Source organism: Orcinus orca, chromosome 2 (assembly GCF_937001465.1).
Source record: "Orcinus orca chromosome 2, mOrcOrc1.1, whole genome shotgun sequence".
In the NCBI taxonomy this organism is placed as follows: Eukaryota; Metazoa; Chordata; class Mammalia; order Artiodactyla; family Delphinidae; genus Orcinus; species Orcinus orca.
Window position 1 is genome coordinate 119,298,049 of NC_064560.1, and position 22,824 is coordinate 119,320,872.

Sequence of the window (22,824 nt, forward strand, 5' to 3'; positions counted from 1 at the left end):
TGAGAACTCACTTGCTCTAGCAAGGAAGAGTGGTTCAGTGACCATAGTTCAGTCTGCATGTCAAGTGAGGTTATTTAGTGACACGTTAGAAACCTAGCTAGCTGGAACCCTTGGAGAGTGACATTATGGAGAGCTGAATTTTGCCAGATAGTTGGAAATGAGCTTTTCAGGTACCATTTTTTAATAGGTGGTATTTTATTGAGGAACATTTTTCTTAAGTGTCCTATGTACTTTCCTACGTTATTAGATTTTATAGAAAGGACTTTAATCCTTTATACCTACGGCTGTTATCACACATGTAAACCACTATGATATAGTACAGGTATAAATGCAGCTATTTATGGTGTGGGTTTGATAACAGCTGCTCTGGGTATTTCATCTCATTTGGCCTCCCTTACTGAACTCAAACCCCAGTCCCCTCGCGAGCTCTCTTCTTAGGGAGAGATGTATGAGCCTCGTTGCCACATCCGTTTTCCCAGGTGTTGAGCCTCCTTTCAGAAAGCCTCTTATTAATCATCCTTGCTCTGACAATGCTGGGGTCTGGGGACACCGCTCCACCCCCACCTCCCAGTGGTCTGGTCACCTTATAATTCCCTCATAGTGCTGGCTGGGAGCAGGCAGAACAACTGAAGACTGCCTGTGTCTCGGAGGGAGAGAATCACAGAATTTCAAGGGCCTTCGTGTCATTTCGTTTACGAGATGTAGCTTGCTGCTCTGCAGCTTGGGGTCCCCCTGTCCCCCTGTCCCCCCCTGTCTGTAGCTGCTTGACCTTCAGGGTGGTCTGCATAGTGAATTCCTAAGTCCAGAATTAAAGCTAGTGTCCTGCAGTAGTTTATGTCACCTTCCAAAGGGAACAAAAATACCTCTCATCTTTGCTGCTAGTCTCTCGTCTTGTGAGCATTTCCCACACTCCACACTCGCGCGCCCTGTTTCCTAGAGGTGTGTGAGGAGGCTCTCTTGGCAGCCACATGGCTGCCGGGGGCTGACTCCCAGACCTCAAGCTCTTCATCGGGAGAAAGGGTACTTCTTTAGGCCATGATTTTATTACAGGAATTTCCGGCACAGTGTTTAAAATGGTTGTTTTGTGCTGTGACGTGAGTCTGTCCTTCCTGTCTTTGCTTCTGAGAAGGCTGGTCACCACACGTGGGGGTGGGGTTCTGTGAACTGCGTGCTGACTTAAAGCAGGTGCACTGGAAGGAACAGCAGACCTGGCTGTGCCCTTGCTGTGCTGGGAGCGGCCACGCGCCCTCTGGCCACGGCAGAGCACAGGCTCTAACGCAGAGCTCCCCACGGCCTCTGCCTCGTCCTCTCTCAGGTCCATTGCTGGGAATTGGTCTAGTCTGTTCAGTCTCCCTACCCAGGGTTTCGGTCCATGGGTGGAATGTCGCCTGCTTCCTAGGCATAGGCCCATCTTGAGACTCACCGAGCCAAGGCCCACAGAGCACAGCATAAGGAATAACAACACTTGACAGGTGACTGAAGCCCCACGCTGGAAACACGCTTCCCCGCGCCAGCTGCGTGGGCAGCACACTTGAAGTGTTGTGCGGTGCAGTGTCTTTGGAATCATTCGGAAGACACTAGGGAAGGGGACTGCGTGGCTTGGGGTAGAGGTCAGAGAGACACTTACTATGCACTGTATACTCTTGTACTTTTAAAATCTTTTTTATCGTGTGCTTACTTATTTTTTTAAAGAACAATTTTAGCATAAAAATGGTAAATAAAACCTCATCTAGAATTTTCCAGTTATGTTGTAAAGCACACCTTGCGTTTTCTAAATCTACTCTGCGATGTTTGACATAAGCTGGAGTTTTAACTGGGGAGTCAGAATCTACACCTTTAGGTGGACCACCCCCTGCCTGACAAATCAGGGATGGGGTGAAATTATGGTAGGAGCTGAGAGTAAAAGGCAGCCACTGCAGAAACGCAGCCTGCCTGGATGGTACCTGTGACTGGCTCCCTTCCTCTGCTTTGTAGGTTCTGGGTGAGATGACCGAGCTGCTGTCCTCCTGCAGAAACTATGACAACTACCGGCGTGCCTACGGGGAGTGCACCCACTTCAAGATCCCCATCCTGGGGGTACACCTCAAGGACCTCATCTCCCTGTATGAAGCCATGCCCGACTATCTGGAGGAGGGGAAGGTGAACGTCCACAAGCTGCTGGCCCTTTACAATCATATCAATGAACTGGTCCAGCTGCAAGAGGTGGCCCCACCCCTGGAGGCCAACAAGGACCTGGTGCACCTGCTGACGGTGAGGCTCCATGGGAGACAAATTACTGAGCGCTACCTCATCAAAGATCAGCTCAGTTAAGCCTCACAAGGACTCTATGAAGTGGATACTATCATTACCTCCATTTTATGGATGGGGATTCTGAGGCACAAAGACGTAACTTGCCAGAAGCCACACATTATTAAGCAGCAGATCCTGGGCTCAGACCTGGGTGGTGGGACTCCGGGGCTGTGCTCTTAAGCACCATGCCCTCTGGACCTCTAGGAGTGTTCCCCTCCCCCTACAAAAGCCAGTCCTAAGCTCTCTGGGAGGAGCTGATAGCAAATCAGGATACAAGGCTTGGTAAGAGATTGGAGACAGTCGGCTTTCATTTAAAAAAAGGACAAGGCATTGAGTTTAAAAAAAAAGAAAAAAATAGGTTCATTATTTGGGTCCTGCTACCACTGGCTTGGATCCCAGAGACATTTAAGCCAAGGGCAGGCGAACACTTGTGATGCAGGAGACCAGGATTTGCACTTTGGGTGGGGGGTGAGATCAGATGAACTCCCTTCCAGACCTGTGATTCTATAGTTCACCAGCTGTGTGACTGACTGTGGGCACATAACTCTCTCTGTTTCCTTCTCTGTAAAATCAGAGGGATTCATCTCTGCGATGACTTCTCCCTTCTCTTTCAGTTCTAAAATTAGACAATTTTTAATCTGCTTTTTTTGTAGAATGGAATAATCACTGTAGCCTCTTCCTACCTCACAGGATTATTCTGATAGTGCCTCAGGCTTTGCATCCAGCTGGTGTCTAATCCCAGCCCTTTTGCTAATTGTCCAGGTGACCTTGGCTAGTTTCAGCCTTAGACCGCATCATCTGAGGAAAGAGGCACTGAACCTTAACTTTCTTGGTTCACAAATTCTGTGAGGAAAACTAAGCATTTCCCTCCCAAAATATACGTAAGCCATATATACTCAAAAATATGGATGTTTTTGAGTTCTGAACCCCCTGAAGCCCATCCACAGAATCCAGATTAAGAACAAGATTATTTCTAAGACCTCTCTCCTCTAAGGTTTTTCTTATATGAAATATAAGAAATATTGTTTGATATTACCTGTTATCATTTAAACTGGGTTCTGTTGCTGGAATCAAATTTTAATGGTATCAGGCCATGCAAACTGTCCTTTCAGATCATCCATCTGCTTTGGGAGAGAACACGTGAGGTGTGGACCATCTGACTAGATAGGGCCTTTGGCCTAAGCTCTGCCTAGAAGCTTAGCTATTAAACCATAGTTTAAAAGTGGGCATCTTGAGACTTCTCCAAAGTTTAAAAATACCTTAACAAAAACTAACGCTTGCCCTACTGCAATAGTGATGTTATACCCCCAAAATTTTGTGAATTTTTAAAAACAAATGACTTACAGCCTAAAAGGGTAAACCACTAGAGAGGAAGAACCAAGAAACACATCGGCCCTGGGAAAGGCAAACAGCATCCTAGCAATTAACTCTGTTCTCCTTTGATCTGCAGTTATCCCTAGATCTCTACTACACTGAAGACGAAATCTACGAGCTTTCTTATGCCCGGGAACCCAGGAACCACAAAGCCCCAGTGAGTTTTTCATATTAAGATGCCCATGTGTAACAGGTGCCTTACAAGCCTCTCATCAAGGTCATCCATCTGGGAATGGACTTTAGTTCAGGTTAAAAAGCATATTATCTTTTTACTATGTGCCCAACATTGTGCTAGGAATAAGGAAAGCTTCAGCATATGTATTAGGAATAGTTCCTGACCGTAAAGAGTTTGTACACAACTCGAGGGGATAAGACTAATATGTGAACAGTAAATAACTACATGCCATGAGTGTCAGAAGGAGTGGGGGAATCAGCCAGTGGTTTACTACTTAGAGAAGGGATATAGCATGGTAGGCTGGAGTGACCTCTCCCTCCTATTAATTATAAAGCGTCCTCAAGGCAGTTGTTTCTCTTCATGATTTGTTGATGATAATGATATGTATATTAATCAGATGCTCAGCTTCAGAGGATTTTCAACTTGGTAGATAGAAAAGCCCCCACATCTTGTATTCACGTGGGTCAGAAAGAGCAGTCTGCTGGGTCTTTTGACCTCTTATGATGAGAAGTCCTGTGCACAGTCCTGGCTGCACAGTAGGGACTTCACAGGTTATCTGGCCCTGGCTTCCTACAGGCAGGTGAAATAATTTCAGTCTTCCTTCTGAAGAACCAATAATTCCCACAGTCTCCTGGGCAGCTCCCCAGCTCCAAAGCAAGTGGTACTCAAGGGTAGAGAGTTGCCTGTACATGAGAAATTCAGCTTATCTGTTCAGATGGCTAAATTTCATTGTTTCTATACAGAAAGACCAAGTTCTAGCATACTATTGTAACCAAAGATGTTTACTGAACACATTCGGCAGGTTTCAGGGTGTTGGAGGGCATTCCAACGAAAAGGGGACCTTCTTTCATTTTTTGAAGAGATTTTAATTTGGGCCAAGTCTCAGATACTTAGGAATGGATTCCATCTCAGCTTGTCTAGGCCTCACTTCTTGTTTTTTTTTTCTTGCGTGTCTTCCTGCCTTTTAGCTATTTTTCTCCTCATCCTTGTCTCTACTAAATAGTAAGTAGAGAACAGAGAGGAAAAAATTTTTTTAATGTTACTGGAGTGTACCTGCTGTTCAGGTGTACAGCAAAGTGATTCAGTTATACGTATACATATATTCTTTTTCAGATTCTTTTCTCATATAGGTTATCACAGAATATTGAGTAAAGTAGGTCCTTGTTGGTTATCTGTTTTATATATAGTAGTGTGTGTATGTTAATCCCAAATTCCTGATTTATCCCTCCCCCCAACATTTCCCCTTTGGTAACCATAAGTTTGTTTTTGATATCTGTAAGTCTGTTTCTGTTTTGTAAATAAGTTCATTTGTATCATTTTTTAAATTAGATTCCACATATGAGTGATATATGATATTTGACTGACTTAGTATGATAATCTCTAGGTCTATCCACGTTGTTGCAAAGGGCATTATATCATTCTTTTTTATGGCTGAGTAATCCATCATATATATGTACATCTTCTTTATCCTTTCTTCTGTCAATGGACATTTAGGTTGCTTCCATGTCCTGGCTATTGTAAATAGTGCTGCAGTGAACACTGGAGTGCATGTATCTTTTCGAATTATGGTTTTCTCCAGATATATGCCCAGGAGTGGGATTGCTGGATCATATGGTAGCTCTATTTTTAGCTTTTAACTGTTCTCCATAGTGGTTGTACCAATTTACATTCCCACCAACAGTGTAGGAGGGTTCCCTTTTCTCCACACCCTCTCTAGCATTTATTGTTTGTAGACATTTTGATGATGGCCATTCTGACCAGTGTGAGGTGATACCTCATGGTGGTTTTGATTTGCATTTCTCTGATAATTAGTGATGCTGACCATCTTTTCATGTGAATTTTGGCCATCTGTATGTCTTCTTCGGAGAAATGTCTATTTAGATCTTCTGCCCATTTTTTGATTGGGTCGTTTGTGGCTTTGTTTGATATAGAGCTGCATGAGTTGTTTATTTTGGAGATTAATCCTTTGTCAGCCACTTCATTTGCAAATATTTTCTCCCATTCTGTGGGCTGTGTTTTTGTTTTTTATGGTTTCCTTTGCTGTGCAAAAGCCTTTAAGTTTAATTAGGTTCCAGTTGTTTATTTTTTTTAATTTTCATTACTCTAGGAGGTGGATCAAAAAAGATCTTGCTGCGATTTATGTCAAAGAGTGTTCTGCCTGTGTTTCCTTCTAAGAGTTTTATAGTGTCCAGCCTTACATTTAGGTCTTGATCTGTTTTGAGTTTATTTTTGTGTATGGTGTTAGAGAATGTTCTAATTTCATTCTCTTACACATAGCTGTCCAGTTTTCCCAGCACCACTTACTGAAGAGACTGTCTTTCCTCCACTGTATATTCTTGTCTCCTTTATCATAGATTAATTGACCATAGGTGTGTAGGTTTATTTCTGGGTTTTCTATCCTGTTCCATTGATCTATATTTCTGTTTTTGCACCAATACCATACTGTTTTGATTACTGTAGCTTTGTAGTATAGTCTGAAGTCAGGGGGCCTGATTCCTCCAGCTCCGTTTTTCTTTCTCAGGATTGCTTTGGCTATTTGGGGTCTTTTGTGTTTCCATACAAATTTAAAAATTTTTTGTTCTAGTTCTGTGAAAAATGCCATTGGTAATTTGATAGGGATTACATTGAATCTGTAGATTACTCTGGGTGGTATAGTCATTTTGAAAATATTTATTCTTCCAATCCAAGAACATGGTATATCTTTCCATCTGTTTGTGTCATCCTCAGTTGCTTTCACCAGTGTCTTATAGTTTTCGGAGTACAGGTGTTTTGTCTCCTTAGGTAGGTTTATTCCTAGGTATTCTTTTGATTCGATGGTAAATTAGGTTGTTTCCTTTATTTCTCATTCTGATCTTTCATTGTTAGTGTGTAGGAATGCAAGAGATTTCTGTGTATTAATTTTGTATCCTGAAACTACCAAATGCACTGATGAGATCTAGTAGTTTTCTGGTAGAATCTTTAGGATGTTCTGTGTATAGTACCATGTCATCTGCAAACAGTGATAGTTTTACTTCTTTTCCAATTTGGATTCCTTTTATTTTTCTTCTCTGAGTCCCATGGCTAGAACTTCCAAAACTATGTTGAATAAAACTGGAGACAGTGGACATCCTTGTCTTGTTCCTGATCTTAGAGGGAATGCTTTCAGCTTTTCACCATTGAGAATGGTGTTAGCTGTGGGTTTGTCATATATGGCCTTTATTATGTTGAGGTAGGTCCCCTCTATGCCCACTTTCTGGAGAGTTTTTATCATAAATGGGTGTTGAATTTTGTCAAAAGCTTTTAACTGCATCTATTGAAATCATCGTATGATTTTTACTCTTTAGTTTGTTAATGTGGTGTATCACACTGATTGATTTGCAGATATTGAAAAATCCTTGTATCTCTGGATAAATCCTATTTGATCATGGTATATGATCCTTTTAATGTATTGTTAGATTCGGTTTGCTAGTATTGATATTTTGTTGAGCTTTTGCATCTATGTTCATCAGTGATACTGGCCTGTAATTTCTTTCTTTTTTTTGCGGTCGGGGGGGGGGGGTGGGTATCTTTGTCTGGTTTTGGTATCAGGGTGATGGTTGCCTCCTAGAATGAGCTTGGGAGTGTTCCTTCCACTGCAATATTTTGGAGGAGTTTGAGAAGGACAGGTGTTAAACTCTTTTTTTGTTTTTTTTTGTTTGATAGAATTCACCTGTGAAGCCATCTGGTCCTGGACTTTTGTTTGTTGGAAGTTTTTAAATCACTGTTTCAATTTCAGTACTTAAGATTGGTCTGTTCATATTTTCTATTTCTTCCTGGTTCAGTCTTGGAAGCTTGTATCTTTCTAAGAATTTGTCCATTTCTTCTAGGTTGTCCATTTTATTGGCACAGAGTTGTTTGTAGTAGTCTGTATTTCTGTGGTGTCAGTTGCAACTTTTTTCATTTCTAATTTTATTGATTTGAGCCCTCTCCCTCTTTTTCTTGATGAGTCTGGCTAAAGGTTTATCAATTTTGTCTATCTTTTCAAAGAACCAGCTTTTAGTTTCATTGATCTTTGCTATTGTTTTCTTCATCTCTATTTCATTTATTTCTGCTCTGATCTTTATGATTTCTCTTCTACTAACTGGGTTTTGTTTGTTCTTCTTTCTGTAGTTGCTTTAGAGAGAGAAAATTTAAATGATCTACTTTACTCTTTGTCGATAGCTTCAACAAAAGCTTTAATAGAGAGGGAAGTGAAACTCCAGGCATATTGAAAATTTTAAATTATCTTAGATGGAGACAATGTATGTGAGGAGCTCTTTGTAAACTGTAAAGCACAACACTTGTGTTAGCCAAGGTTACTGTTCTAGATTTCAGTTACGTGCGGGCCCTCTGCTCCTTGCCACTGCACATAGTTGAGGGTTGTCCACAGCTGCAGCTACGAGGTAATGGGAAAGGAAGGAGCTTAAGGTTATAGCATTGCATTATAGTCATGGGGATTTCTCTGAATATTTCATTTTAGCCACTAACACCTTCAAAGCCACCAGTAGTTGTGGACTGGGCCTCTGGAGTATCTCCCAAACCTGATCCAAAGACCATAAGCAAACACGTCCAGAGGATGGTGGATGTAAGTACAGCTGTGTTTGCACAGATGAAAAGCAAGGCATTGCCTGGCTTAGTGTGTGTGGGGAGAGGGGAGCACAGTGGTAGAAACACAAAGGTAAGAAACTTGAAACTCGTTCCTATGTGAGCACAGGGAACCAGTTACTTCTCATATTGTGGCTGCAGAACAGTTCAGAAGTTACATTTTGCCAACACACTTTGGCCTCTTCTGGGGGGAGGTGTACCTCTTAAAGGCCTAGCAAGAGATCATGTATTTAAAGGTTGTCAGTTGATTTGGGGGCAGAGAGAGGTTGGAAAAGATTTGAGTGTAAGTAAGGGTGATGAGAATCTAAAACTGAAAAGTGTGACACTGCTTGATTCAATTCACTGTGCTAAATGCTGAGGAGGGGTACATACCTTCATATTTCTACATTTATCCTGTGGACCATTCCAGTGTAACAAGAAAAGAACAAGCCAGCAAGTGACAGAACAATTGGTAGAGGATTAAGACGGGGTAGGGAGCACTTCCGACTGGGCTGTTAGTAGAAGCTACACAAAGAAGCTACACAAAGAAGTGGCAATCTGAGCTGTGCAGTGAGCTAGGAGTACAGAGCAGCTGGGGTGAGGGCATATTGACATGCTAATGGAATTGAAAGCATCTGGCCACCCTCCAGATGCTGGTACCTGCAGAGACCTGGGATGTGACCCACTGAATCTCGGCAGCAGCTTAAGGAGCAGGTTTCCTTGTTCCTCTCACTCAGACTGAGGTGTTCTGGCCCCTTTGTCATTTGGCTATGATTGGTTTCTCTTTCGTAATCACCAAAGAAACTCCTTTTTCACAGTCTGTATTCAAGAACTATGATCATGACCAGGATGGATACATTTCCCAGGAAGAATTTGAAAAGATTGCTGCGAGTTTTCCATTTTCCTTCTGTGTGATGGACAAAGACAGGTGAGGGTTTGTGTATGGGAATATGTGGCTGTGAACCTGTTGGTAAGAATGCTTTATGGGTGCGTTACTAGAAGAATTTGTAAACTCAGATGTGTTGCTGATGTGGTCACTTAATGAATCTCAGTGCTAAGAGAGCCATTATCAAGCAGATGCCTGTCCGGCTTCACCATGAAAAATGCATGTTTTAAATGCGAAGACTCCATAATTCTGCCAGTTTAGGAACAATCTAGTCAACTGTAAGTAAGAAAAAGTTTAGTCTTCCTTCTTGCTTTGTCCTTACAGATTATGAGGAACAACTAATATTTACTAATATTTTGCATATTTACTTTTCTCAAGAAGTTGGTTCTCTGTGTGAAACCAAATGTTTGGTTGGTGGGTTACAGTTATATAGTAGGTGCTGTCTAAAGTCAGAAACCTCAGCATAAGATATTTCCCTATACCCACATTTCCATCACTTCTTTTTCAAGTCTTGTGGATGGTGGTTAAGTTAGTTAGGAAAACCTCGTTTAGCCAAAGAGTGACTCTGTGGAAATGAGTAATGCCATCTCACCTCCTTACACATGCTACCCAGACATCCTTATTAAAAGGAGGGCTCATGGAAGTGTCAGGTAATACATACTGTACTACCCCTCAAGGATACAAAGAGAGTGAGTTTCTAAGGCTAGAAGCTGCCTTGCTACCCAGCCCCACTCACATCCTTCTCTCTCATTTGCGGGCAGGGAAGGTCTCATCAGCAGAGAAGAGATCACTGCCTACTTCATGAGGGCCAGCTCCATCTACTCCAAGCTGGGCCTGGGCTTTCCTCACAACTTCCAAGAGACAACCTACCTGAAGCCCACTTTCTGTGACAACTGTGCTGGATTTGTGAGTTGTTCTCAGAGTGCTTTGGGGTTGAACGTGGGGAGGGGTATGAGACAGTTTAAAGTGATTAAGCCAGGTACAGACCTCATGCACCTTTATCAACTCTTCCTGCCTAGAGCCTAAGCAAACACCTACAATAACCTCGTCCTCAAATGCATGGGTTTTACTTGCACTCATCTTTTCCCGTTTCTTCCTGGTTTATTTTCTCCTCTGGTAGAAGGGCCTGGGATAAATGGTGAGGAAATGTTGAATTTGGGATATACTTTTAAAGTATTATATCCATATGCTGTTAGAAAAGAGAAATATGAGACATCCTCAACCCTTCAAAAGGAACTGCCTTTTAAGAAGTCACTTGGGCTCTGCCCCTCCCCTGTCCCACCGCAACCAACAGTTTCCTCCTAAACTCAGTTCGTGACCCCAGGATTCTGTATACTTGCTCTTTAGTTTGGAGTCTCAAGAAGCCTATTGTCCTGTGATTCATCCACTTCAGGCCTGGGTCATAAATCCACTGTAGTAAGCTTCTTGAGAACATTTACCTCTGATCAGCACAAACTTTTCCTGTTTTCAGTTTAAGGCCAGGAGGGATTAAGACACATGAGAGAAAAATGAGGTGTCCTTCCCACTTGAGGTAGAGTAGAATGAGGGAAAACAAAGAATGGATGTCTAGCCTCCTACCAGGTAGATGAAGGACCTGTGGTGCATTCTAACTGTCTCTTCTTTGTCCCACAGCTCTGGGGAGTGATCAAACAAGGGTATCGGTGTAAAGGTAAGGCCCAGCTTTGTCCAGTGTGTTGTCTCTCTACCCATAGTAGTTGTCCATTCAGTCCACAGCTTCTCAGCACACCTCACAACCTCATCTTCAAACTGGCTTCCCTAGAGCACCCCTGAGAGTGATTGCCACCACAAAGAAGAGAGGAATCTGGGTGACTAGTTATGCAGCTCATTACAAGAGCCTCACTTTGCCTTGTTTGCCCTGGAAATAGGGATGACTGGTAGATTATGCTGTCATATGGTCATGGGTCCCCAAAGACAGGCACAGAATCACTTCTGAAACAAAAGATAAGTGATTACCAAAGGCCCTTGTCAGCTTTCCTTTTATCAGTAGATATCCCAGGATAATTGTCCTTCCTTATGACTAGAAAAGTTCAGGAGTAAAGGAGAAAAGACCTTTTACTGCAAGGAAGAAAGAATAAGACCTAACAGCTGGGAGCCTCCAGAGGGTCTCCTTAGAGTAGGCAGTATGTGCAGGATGACCAAGAAAAACACCACGTCTGTCTAGGAGAGCAGGATGCCACTTCTGATTCCCAGACTCATAAGGGCTGTGACAGGGTTGTGAGATCCAGGGTTGACCCAGTGAGAAGAATGCTAAGTTCAATAGAAGTGTTAAGTGTCCTAGCTCCAGAAGACAGGACAGGCATGTGTGACGAGAGCACTGCATGCATGTGGTTTTGAGACCCTGGAGGAGAAAGTGAGAGACTTCCTGATCAGGGTGTCTTGTCCACAGACTGCGGGATGAACTGCCACAAACAATGCAAAGACCTGGTTGTGTTCGAGTGCAAGAAGCGAGCCAAGACCTCAACAGCCCCCACAGAGAACAGCACCTCTGTGGGGCCAACGCCCAACCCTTGCTCACTGGGAGCCAAAGATCTGCACCATGGTAAGCAAGCACTGGGAATGTTCATCCTGGGAAGTGAAGGTAGAAGAATATGGTATTTGGGGAGGAAAGATTACCTTTATCCTTCCTACTTGTAATAAAAACCACCACAGACATGCCTGTATATTATGCACCCTGTATTTTAAGAGTTCCATTTCACCTGTGGACACCACAATTCTGTCACACACAATGCAGACTTTCTTGGGAGAAAAGTGGCAGAGAGCACCATGAAGGTCTGAGGCCTCAGAGTGAAGCCTGGAAAGGGGCTGCACCTAGAGGTTTCTCTTCTCCAGACCATCTCTCCCCAGTCCCCAGAGCTTTGCCCAATAGTGACAAGAGGAGGACTGCCAGGAAGTAGACTAATAGGTAGGTTAAACATAGGTGTATCATGGGAAACAAATGAAAATTGCTGTAGAAGTGCTATTTGGCAAGGTCTGCTTGTAGTGAAAAAACCGACTACTGGTTATCACTGTTATCTATTAAATGGTAAATATAAACCCTAGACATACACAAAGCGCGGGACGGAATCTTAGGCACGCTACCTTTTGGGGAGCAAAAGAAAGCAAGCAAATAGAAAAAAGCAACAGAAAAGGAGCCTTTAAGGATGGCCTTTCCTCAGGGTGGATGCAGCCTGACACCAGTGGCCATAGCTTGGCCAGCAAGGCCCCTGGATTTCAGCCCCCTTACCCCCTAAACTGCCTGCTTGAAAATGAGTCCACTTTGGGCCTATGGAACTCCTGTACCAATAAGAAAAGTCTCATTTGAAACTAATGTGTCAACATTGAGTCTCTGCTCTTCTGAGCCAAAGTACTAACATGTCACGTACCTTCCTACAGCACCCGAGGAAGGACCTTTCACATTCCCTAATGGGGAGGCTGTGGAACACAATGAAGAAAGTAAGGATCGGACCATCATGCTCATGGGAGTGTCCTCACAGAAGATTTCTGTTCGGTTGAAGAGGACTGTTGCCCACAAGGCCACCCAGACCGAAGCACTGTCTTGGCTTGGCAGTGAGGGCCCTTCCAGTCACTTTGTGCTATCTTCCCCAAGGAAGACGGCCCAGGATACTCTGTATGTACTTCCCAGCACTACATCTCCATGCCCCAGCCCAGTCTTGGTCAGAAAGCGGGCTTTCGTCAAGTGGGAGAATAAAGAATCCCTCATAAAATCAAAGGAGGAGCTCCGTCACCTCAGACTCCCAACCTACCAAGAGCTGGAACAGGTACCCTCTTTTCCTTTTTTTCAGACTCTGAGAAAAGTGGGGCTCAACCAGGGAAGAACATGTAAACTGAAGATTCAGACCAGGTTGATTATTAGAAAGATAAAGGGGGAAAAAAAGGATTCTGCTTTGTCTCAAAGAAACCAGTGGGGGGCCCTGGTTCACATTATGTAACTAGGACAGGATAGACAGGGCTCCTATTGCCATAAAGGTACAATCTCAAAGTGTTGGTACCAGGGCCCAAAGCTCTGTGCACAGTAGGCTCCTTGAGAAAAACCACTTTCTATTGATCAGCTTTACTGTGGTGACACCACACCCTTTTTCTAGACTTAAAAGCAAGTTGCCTAAATCCTCCCTCCCTAGAGGTCTTTGGGGGCCTTCATGGTTGCCTGGACATCAAAAAAAAAGGAGGTGAGCACCATGCTATCAAAAAAAAGCTATTTAGCTCACTGCAGAAAAAGCCTTCTTCTTAATACAGAATGAGGGAACTCTTCTCTAAAACATCAGGGGATGTGCTGATTTTACATACACACACAGCTAAATCAACAGTAGTTGGAAAATGCACCATTGATTATAATCTATAGCAATATAATGTAGTAAATGGTAACAGTTGTGGTAGCAGAATTGCTTTTTATCTGTTAGGCTCACAATGTCCTAATCATAAGTTATCTAATGGAGGTGTTAGAAAAGACAAAATAAGGTTTACCAAGAAGAATATGATGCCAAGGTTTGATGAGAAGGGGGATAATAAGGTTAAGAATAGAAAAAAAGAAAGTAGGAGCTAGGACAACTGGGGACAACAGGCAGTTGTCCAAATACTCAATTCCATAGGGTCATCACTAATTACTTCTTTTTGTTTAGAGTACAAAGCTCAGGGTGAGAGCTGGTTTAGACAGACCTCTTGTCATGGGCCAGTAGTTTCTTACCAAAGATAGGGTAAGGCCTGTCTGCCTTTTTTCCCCAAAACATCATTTGGAGGCCTATCAATCAGTACAAACACAAAACCAACATCTAACTGGCTAGAATTCCTTACATAATTCTACACACTACATAGTAAAACTGCCCAAGAGGTTCTCAGGATTCCCTACCTGGTCCTCAGGGTTGTACCTTCCCTGTCAGACCCCCAGGAATTGAAGAAACATGTTAGATAATGTACGTGAAACTCTTGGTTTGGTGCCTAGAACAAAAACATAATATTAGGAGGAACGCTTAAGAAAAGAACAGATTTTCTGGATTAAAAGTAGTCACTCAGACTATTTTAAGACATGCTTTAAGAATCAATCAGAACATCTTCCGATGCGGGTGACACAAAGCCCTCTCTAGGGGTAGAAGCAGCCAGCATCAACTTTCAAGAACAATGAAAGAAACCTTGAAAAGTGAACTTGATAGAGTAGAAAGAACTTCAGTCTTGGGGACAAAGATCTGTGCTTCTAGTCCCAGATATTTCTTACTCCTGCTGATAAACTCTGTGACCTGTTTGGTCCTCTGTAAAATACAGTCCATGCACTCTACAGCTTGCTTCAGATCCTGACATTTTACATGCCGTGTAAAAGGAGCAATGTAGTTGTTGGCAACAGTGACTTCTTGCTGCAAGAAGTAGGTGGTAGAAAGATTTCAGGTGACTGAGTTAGTTAGGTCCAGTATTCATTCCTACCCGGTAATACCAGAGCTGGTAAACCCTCTTTACTTTTATCCTTGTCATTGGGACCTAAGGACCAGAATTCACTATGCATGTTTTAGAGTATTTAAAATAATATGTAATATTCATATTATAATTAATAAATATTATACATTATTTTAAGTATGTGTATACCTCTAAGCCACCACAGGACAAAAGAAAATGCAAAGCCTCTTAGGTTCAAATCCCCAGTCTGATACTATATCCACCTCTATTAATCATGTAACACAGTACCTGGCACATAGCAAATACTCAATATTACACAGTAGCTACCAGACAGCTATCTAGGTAATTTATGTTGAGAAACAACTCCTGTATCCCAAATTACCCTCCCATATTTTGGGGGGTAATCAGTATGGTATAAGTAAGGTAAAAACACGAGATTCAAAGTCTTGAAGACCAGCAACATCAGCATCACAGTGGCATGTGTTGCTCCTTTTTTCTCTCTCCTTTTATTTACAGCTAAACTGGTCATTCATAAACAAACAAAAGTGACTCTACACCAGACCACCCAGTAGATTTCTACCCACCTGTTCTTCAGAGAAGAGAATAGCTTCACAGGACCTCAGAGAGGGCTGTGAAGCCAAGGGAGTTGGTGAGCCTGCCCCACGTCAACTTGCTGCTATCAGGAGGAAAAAGATCAGACTGGAAATAAATAAAATAGAGACCAGAAAAACAAATAGAAAGGATCGACAAAAAAGATAAAATCGATAATCATTTAGCAGTAACTGCTCTTAAAACAGCCAGTTGCGCCACAGCAAACCAAAGCTTCATGTACACTGACAAAAGATAGATAAACAAAATGGACAAACCTTTATTCACACTAAGAAAAAAGAGGGACTTCCCTGGTGGTCCAGTGGTAAAGAATCTGCCTTCCAATGCACGGGATGCAGGTTCAATCCCTGGTCAGGGAACTAAGATTCCCACATGCCGTGGGGCAACTAAGCCCATGTGCTCTGGAGCCCATGCACTGCAATGAAAGGTCCCACATGCTGCAACGAAGATCCCACGTGTTGCAACTAAGACCTGACACAGCCAGAAAGAGAGGGAGAGGGAGAGAAAGAAAGGGAGGGAGAAGGTTCAAATATGTAAAATTAAAATGACAAAAGGAGACATTACAAGTGTTACTACACAAATACATAGGCCCATAAGAGACTATTATGAGTAATTATATGCCAACAAACTAGATAACCTAGAAGAAATGAATACGTTTACAGAAATATACAACCAAACGACTGAATCAAGAAAAATACAGAAAATCTGAACAGACCAGTAACAAAGTCTTTGAATCAGTAATCAAAATCCTCCCAACACAGAAAACCCCAGGATCAGACGGCTTCACTGGCAAATTCTACCCAATACTCAAAGAATTAACACCAGTCCTTCTTAAAACCTTCCAAAAAATAGAGGGAATATTTGCAAACTCATTCTGCGAGGGCAGTTTTACCCTGATACCGAAGCCAGATAAAGAAACTACAAGAAAACCAAACTACAGACCAGTATCACTGATGACTATACATGCAAAAATTCTCAACAAAATATTAGCATACTGAACTCAAGAACACATCAAAAAGATTTTTATACACCATGAAAAGTAGGGTTTATCCCTAGCATGCAAAGACAGTTCAACATAGGCAAATCAATAAATGTAATCATCACATTAGTAAAATGAAAGATAAAAATCATGTGGTCATCTCAACAGATGCAGAAAAACATCTGACAAAATTTCATGATAAAAACCCTGCTCAGACTGGATAAAAGGAATAAACCTCAACATAATAAGGGCCATATATGACAAACCCACAGCTAACATTATACTCAATGGAGAAAATTTCAAAGCTTTTCCACCAAGATCAAGAACACTCTCACCACTAAGTGCCCATCAATAGATGAACGGATAAAGATATGGTATGGATTTAGTGGTGTATATATATACAATGCAATACTACTCAGCCATAAAATAGAGTGAAATAATGCCACTTGCAGCAACATGGAGGGACCTAGAGATTATCATACTAAGTGAAGTCAGTCAGAAAAATACCATATAATATCACTTACATGTGGAATCTAAAATATGACCTAAAGTACTGACAGTCTCAGCTACAGCGATTAGGCAAGACAAGAAAGTAAAAAAGCATCCAAATCAGGAAAGATATAGCAAAACTGTCACTGTTTGCAGATGATGAGTCTGTATATAGAAAAACCTAAAGATTAAGCAAAAAAATCTGTTGAAACTAATAAACATTTTTTGTTAAGCTGCAGTATACAAAGTCAACTTATAGAATCAGTTGTATTTCTATATACACTAAGGACGAAACATCTGAAAAAGAAATCTTTCCCATTCACAATAGCATCAGAAACAATAAAATTGGAATAAATTTAATCAAGGAAATGAAAGATTTCTACAATGAAAACTACAAGACTTTGCAGAAAGACATCCTGTGTTCATGGATCAGAAGAATTAAGATTGCTAAAAGGTCTGGCAGAAGACCTGAATTCTTTCCTTCCAGAGGAGACATACAGATGGCCAAAAGGCTCATGAAAAGATGCTCATCATCACTAATTATTAGAGAAATGAAAATCAGAACTACAATGAGGTACCACCTCACACTGGTCAGAATGGCCATCATTAAAAAGTCTACAAATAATAAACACTGGAGAGGGTGTGGAGAAAAGGGAACCCTCCTACACTGTTGGTGGGAATGTAAATTGGTACAACCACTATGGAAAACAGTATGGGGGTTCCTTAAAAAACTAAAAGTAGAACTACCGTGTGATCCAGCAATCCCATTCCTGGGCATATATCTGGACAAAACTATAATTCAAAAAGATACATGAACCCCACTGTTCACAGCAGCACTATTTACAACAGCCAAGACACAGAAGCAACCTAAGTGCCCATCAACAGATGAATGGATAAAGATATAGTATGGATTTAGTGGTGTATATATATATATATACACAATGCAATACTACTCAGCCATAAAAAAGAATGAAATAATGCCACTTGTAGCAACATGGATGGACCTAGAGATTATCATACTAAGTGAAGTCAGTAGAAAAATACTGTATGATATCACTTACCGTATGTGGAATCTAAAATATGACCTAAATGAACTTATCCATGAAACAGAAACAGACTCACAGACACAGAGAACAGACTTGTGGTTGCCAAGGGGGGAAGGGGTGGGGGAGGGGTCGATTGGGAATTTGGGATTAGCAGATGCAAACTATTAACATACAGAGTGGATAAACAACAAGGTCCTACTGTATAGCACAGAGAACTATATTCAATATCCTGTGATAAACCATAATGGAAAAGAATATGAAAAAAGAATATGTATATGTTTATAACTGAATTACTTTGCTGTATAGCAGAAACTAACACAACATTGTAAATCAACTAGACTTCAACAAAATAAGTTTTTTTAAAAGACTTAAAATATCCATACTATCCAAAGCAATCTATAGCTTCAATGCAATCCTCATCAAAATACCAATGGAATTCTTTACAGAAATAGAAAAAAAAGTCCTAAAATTTATATGGAACCATGAAAGATCCTGAATAACCAAAGTAATCCTGATGCAAGAGCACAAAGCTGGAGGTACCACACTTAATTTCAAATTATACTACAAAGCTACAGTAATAAAAACAGTATGGTACTGGCACAAAAACAGACACATAAACTAATGGAACAGAAAAGAGCCCAGAATTAAACCCCTGCATATACAGTCAACTAATATATTCAACAAGGGAGCCCAGAGCACCCAAGCAGAAATGAAAGTCTCTTCACAAATGTTGTTGGGAAAACTGGATAAGCACATGCAGAGCAACGAAATTCGACCCCCATCTTACACCACTGATAAAAATTCACTCAAAATGGATCAAAGAGATAAACATGAAGCCTGATACCGTGAAACTCCTTGAAAAAAACGAAGGAAGAAGCTCCTTGTCACTGGTCTTTGGCAATGAATTTTTGGATATGACACCAAAAGCAAAAAATCATCAAATGGGACTACATTAACTAAAAAGCTTTTGCACAGCAAGGAAACCATCAATAAAATGAAAAGGCAATCAACTGAATGGGGGAAGATATTTGCAAATGATATATCTGGTAAGGAGTTATTTAAAATATGTAAAGAACTCATACAACTCAATAACAACAAAATCTGATTACAAAACAGAAGAACTATATAGACTTTTTCCCCAAAGAAAACATACAAATGGCCGACAGGTACATGAAAAGATGCTCCACATCACCCATCATCAGAGAAGTGCAATTCAAAACCACAATGAGGGCTTCCCTGGTGGCGCAGTGTTTGAGAGTCTGCCTGCCGATGCAGGGGACGTGGGTTCGTGCCCCAGTCTGGGAAGATCCCACATGCCGCAGAGCGGCTGGGCCCGTGAGCCATGGCTGCTGAGCCTGCACGTCCGGAGCCTGTGCTCCGCAACGGGAGAGGCCACAGCAGTGAGAGGCCCACGTACCGCAAAAAAAAGAAAAAAAAAAACCACAATGAGATATCATCTCACACCTATTAGGATGGCTATCATCAAGAACACAAGATAACAAGTGCTCATGAGGATGTTCAGAAAAGGGAACCCTCGTGCACTGCTGGGGGGAATGAAAATTGGTGCAGCCAATATGGAAAACACTATGGAGATTTCTCAAAAGACTGAAAAAAACTACTATATGATCCAGCAATTCCACTCCTGCGTATATATCCAAAGAAAATGAAAACACTTAATTCAAAAAGATACACACACCCCAATGTTCTTACCATTATTTACAATAGCCAAGATATAGAAGCAACTTAAGTGTCCATCAACAGATGAATTGATAAAGAAGATGTATGTATATATATATGCATATACATACATGCAATGGAATATTACTCAGCCATAAACAAAGAATGAAATTCTGCCACTTACAACACTGGAAATCAACAGCTGCCTCTATAACTAAATCACTGCAAATTAAATAAATCCCAGTTTACGGGGATGGGATAAAATTCTTATCTTTCTCAAGAGTCTGTTAGTTTTCAATGATTTGGAGGAGAAAATATGTAATATGATTATATATGTAATATCGCATGTGAACTATAATATCACATATCATAGAATTCCAAGTCACTGCTTTCATACCTCAGACCTGACCAAGACTATTTCTGCCAAGTTTAGGTCTGTTACACAATATTCAAAGATTTTCTCATTATTCATCTATTGCCCAGGAATGGTTTATTCTGCCTGCTAGCCACTCACATCTTTGATGTAACAAAACTAATTGTTGTTTACACATGCTCATTTGATATTTAATGTGTTATTTTTTATTCAGGGCAAAATACATGCCTTGAAAACACTTTTTAATTCTCAGCCACAGTGAATAGATGCCAATCAAGTGTAGTACTCCCAGTACTGTAACTGATTTGCCATTCGTTGCTGCTTTATTAACATACCTCATTCTTTTTTTTTTAAAGGAAATAAACACCCTGAAAGCAGATAATAATGCTCTAAAGATCCAACTGAAATATGCACAGAAGAAGATAGAAACCCTCCACCTTGCAAGAAGCAATCATGTCTTGGCTCAGATGGAGCAGGGTGACTGTTCTTAGCCCAGAAACTCAAGCAGCACAAACTGCAGAGTGTATCAGAGATCTCATTTACTAAACCTCTTAACACAAAGACCTGGGAAACCTTAGACTGACTGGCTTTCAAAAGGGTACTTTAAAGAAGGAAAGCTGGTTACTCTTTTGTTACTTAAAAGATTCCAACTGTGTGGTATGGTTTTCTCTTCCAGCCAGTTGAATCAAAGGGAGGAAAGCTGAAGAATGCAAAGTATTTGCCATTCATACCAGAATTTACCCCCCCACCACCGGGACTAATATCAAAAGCATGATAAAAAACATGACTATAGTTTTCTGACAAGATAGCTTCTATGTGGCCTGCCCAGCTGCTGCTTCCTTAGAACTAAAATCCCTGGAAAATGAATTTGTTTCCTTCCCGTTTTTTCCTGAGGCATTTATTTTGTTCCATCCAAAGCTTGCTTATAGTGGAAAAATACTCACATTCCAAAAGTAGAACCGCTTCCTCTATATTTCAGCATTCTTTACAAATCTGGTTCCCACTTCACTACCTCAGATCTAATCAATTTGCCTTTTCCCCTTCTTCCTCACTACGTTCTAACACACATGAGGATATCTACCTAGAAGAGAACTTCTAGAGATGTAGCCATAAATTTGGGGAGAGCAGGAAGGGACTATTAAACAACATGACATCATCCAATTACAGGTCAACTCATAGTTTTAGTCTGAGTCATAGAAGAAGTAGCCAAGTTAAGTACCTGGAAATGTGGCTATTAGCACCTCACACATGGCTGCCTAATTAGCTAAAACAAACATAACGCAAACATGATGTTTGTCCCTCATATAATCTACACTGGATAGAATGAAGAATTTATGGCTTTTTTAAAATGTTTAACTCTCATATGCCATCCTATTTTTTTTTTCTTGAAGTTTCTGAACTGAATTTGTGCTTGTACTGTCTTCACTATTAATACTATTTAGAAATAAGCTAATTGGATCAGAGGCTTCAATAACAGCTGACAGCATGTACATATGTACATATCATGTATATACAACATCAGTCATGCATGTGGCTTGGAATTCTGTTTCTTCTTTAGTAAAATGTGTGAGTTAAACGACTTTTGGTCATGTACACAAATTCACGAAGTTCAGTTTGCTACAAGATCAAGAAATTGCTCAGAATGTAAATTGTATTGTTTGGCAAAATCACAAGAGTCCTGTGAGTTTTCTGTTAAGGTTAATGATAAATGGGCTCATTTAATTATCTGGGCAACTATTCACAAATTTCTTTGTCAGACTCTTTATTTCTCTAAAAAAAAATTCATATGATCATTTTCTTTTGGTGGGGAGAACTTACCTTCCATGCTTGGAAAGCCTGACACCAAGCTGACTTAAAGTTCATACACAAGTTGACCAACTGCCAAGCATATAATCTCAGCAACCAAAAGTTCCAAACCTAAAGCCAACAACACCAAGTCTTAATCAGAAACAAATTATATATATAGTATAAGCTTCCTTGGAGAATTCATATCATTTAAGAAGTTTCTTTGATGAAAGACCAGTTCCCATTTGCATACCTCCTTGTACTGAACTGAGCTTTAGTGAAAAAGCTAGTGACTAGCTTTCAGTTAGTGATTTAAGGAATCACTTTACACACAAATCTACTTTTTTCTAAATCCAAACTCAGAAATCCCCATGGCAGGGCTGCTTAGGTCCACCACTTGGTATATAATCCTATAAGAAGTACTTTGCTACTTATTTACCTTATGTGGAACAAATATGAGTTTATAATCATCCTTAAAATTCATATTCTTTACCTATTCTTTTCCTCTGACCAAAGACGGTACAATGCAATTTCTTTAAGCATAGTTATGAAACACAATTAAATTTTTTTCATTCTTGTTACCCAGGATCCAAAATACAGAGCCCAGGTTAGTTTCTATGTAAATAATTTGTGATCTAGAGGAATTCAAAAGGTCACAGTCTCCTTAATTAGTCAAATTAACATGGCTAGAAAGTCTCAAGCATTCCAGAATTTATCACTGAAATGGATAGGAAGCAGTAGTTTCATCACAAGTCTTTACAGTCCAGCAAGGGCCAAATAACTATAGTGTATAAATTAATATTATTTGCTCTGAACTACATGGGATTAATGAAATCTACAGAAATAATATGAAACAAATTTTTTGTTCATCAAGCCTAGGATACAAATTTGTGTCTTGTATCAACTTGAAATAAATTTGGGCATATATTTATCTGCTGAAACAAGGACAAATCTTGTTAACAACAGTGTCATTTCTTATTTTCTTTGGTAATTGATTTGCTGTTTTACTGGCCAAATGTGAATTTCTGTTTAAAGATATATAATGTAAAAGAACTGCAAGGAAAAAACAAATGTACAGATTGTAAAGGTGGTTTTTTTTTGATACCTAATGTAAGTTTTCTTTGTGTAATATTTGTATGATAAAAGACATTAGGATCCCTA

General features: G+C 40.6%; 1 protein-coding gene across 4 annotated transcripts in view; it reads left to right on the forward strand.

Annotated features, from left to right (window-relative positions):
* RASGRP1 (RAS guanyl releasing protein 1) overlaps positions 1–22,824 on the forward strand; it is an 86,729-nt gene extending 63,905 nt beyond the window's left edge. For 2 of the 4 annotated variants that reach the window (XM_004274014.4, XM_049706920.1), the window contains 9 exons: positions 1,975–2,250; positions 3,740–3,820; positions 8,316–8,420; positions 9,238–9,347; positions 10,067–10,211; positions 10,938–10,974; positions 11,713–11,865; positions 12,699–13,084; positions 20,235–22,824. In XM_004274014.4, coding sequence (XP_004274062.1) covers positions 1,975–2,250; positions 3,740–3,820; positions 8,316–8,420; positions 9,238–9,347; positions 10,067–10,211; positions 10,938–10,974; positions 11,713–11,865; positions 12,699–13,084; positions 20,235–20,369 — 1,428 coding nt within the window. In that variant the 3' untranslated portion in view covers positions 20,370–22,824. Of the gene's footprint in view, positions 1–1,974; positions 2,251–3,739; positions 3,821–8,315; positions 8,421–9,237; positions 9,348–10,066; positions 10,212–10,937; positions 10,975–11,712; positions 11,866–12,057; positions 12,229–12,698; positions 13,085–20,234 lie in introns of those variants that run through there. The other 2 variants (XR_004485444.2, XM_004274015.4) reach the window with 2 other exon arrangements.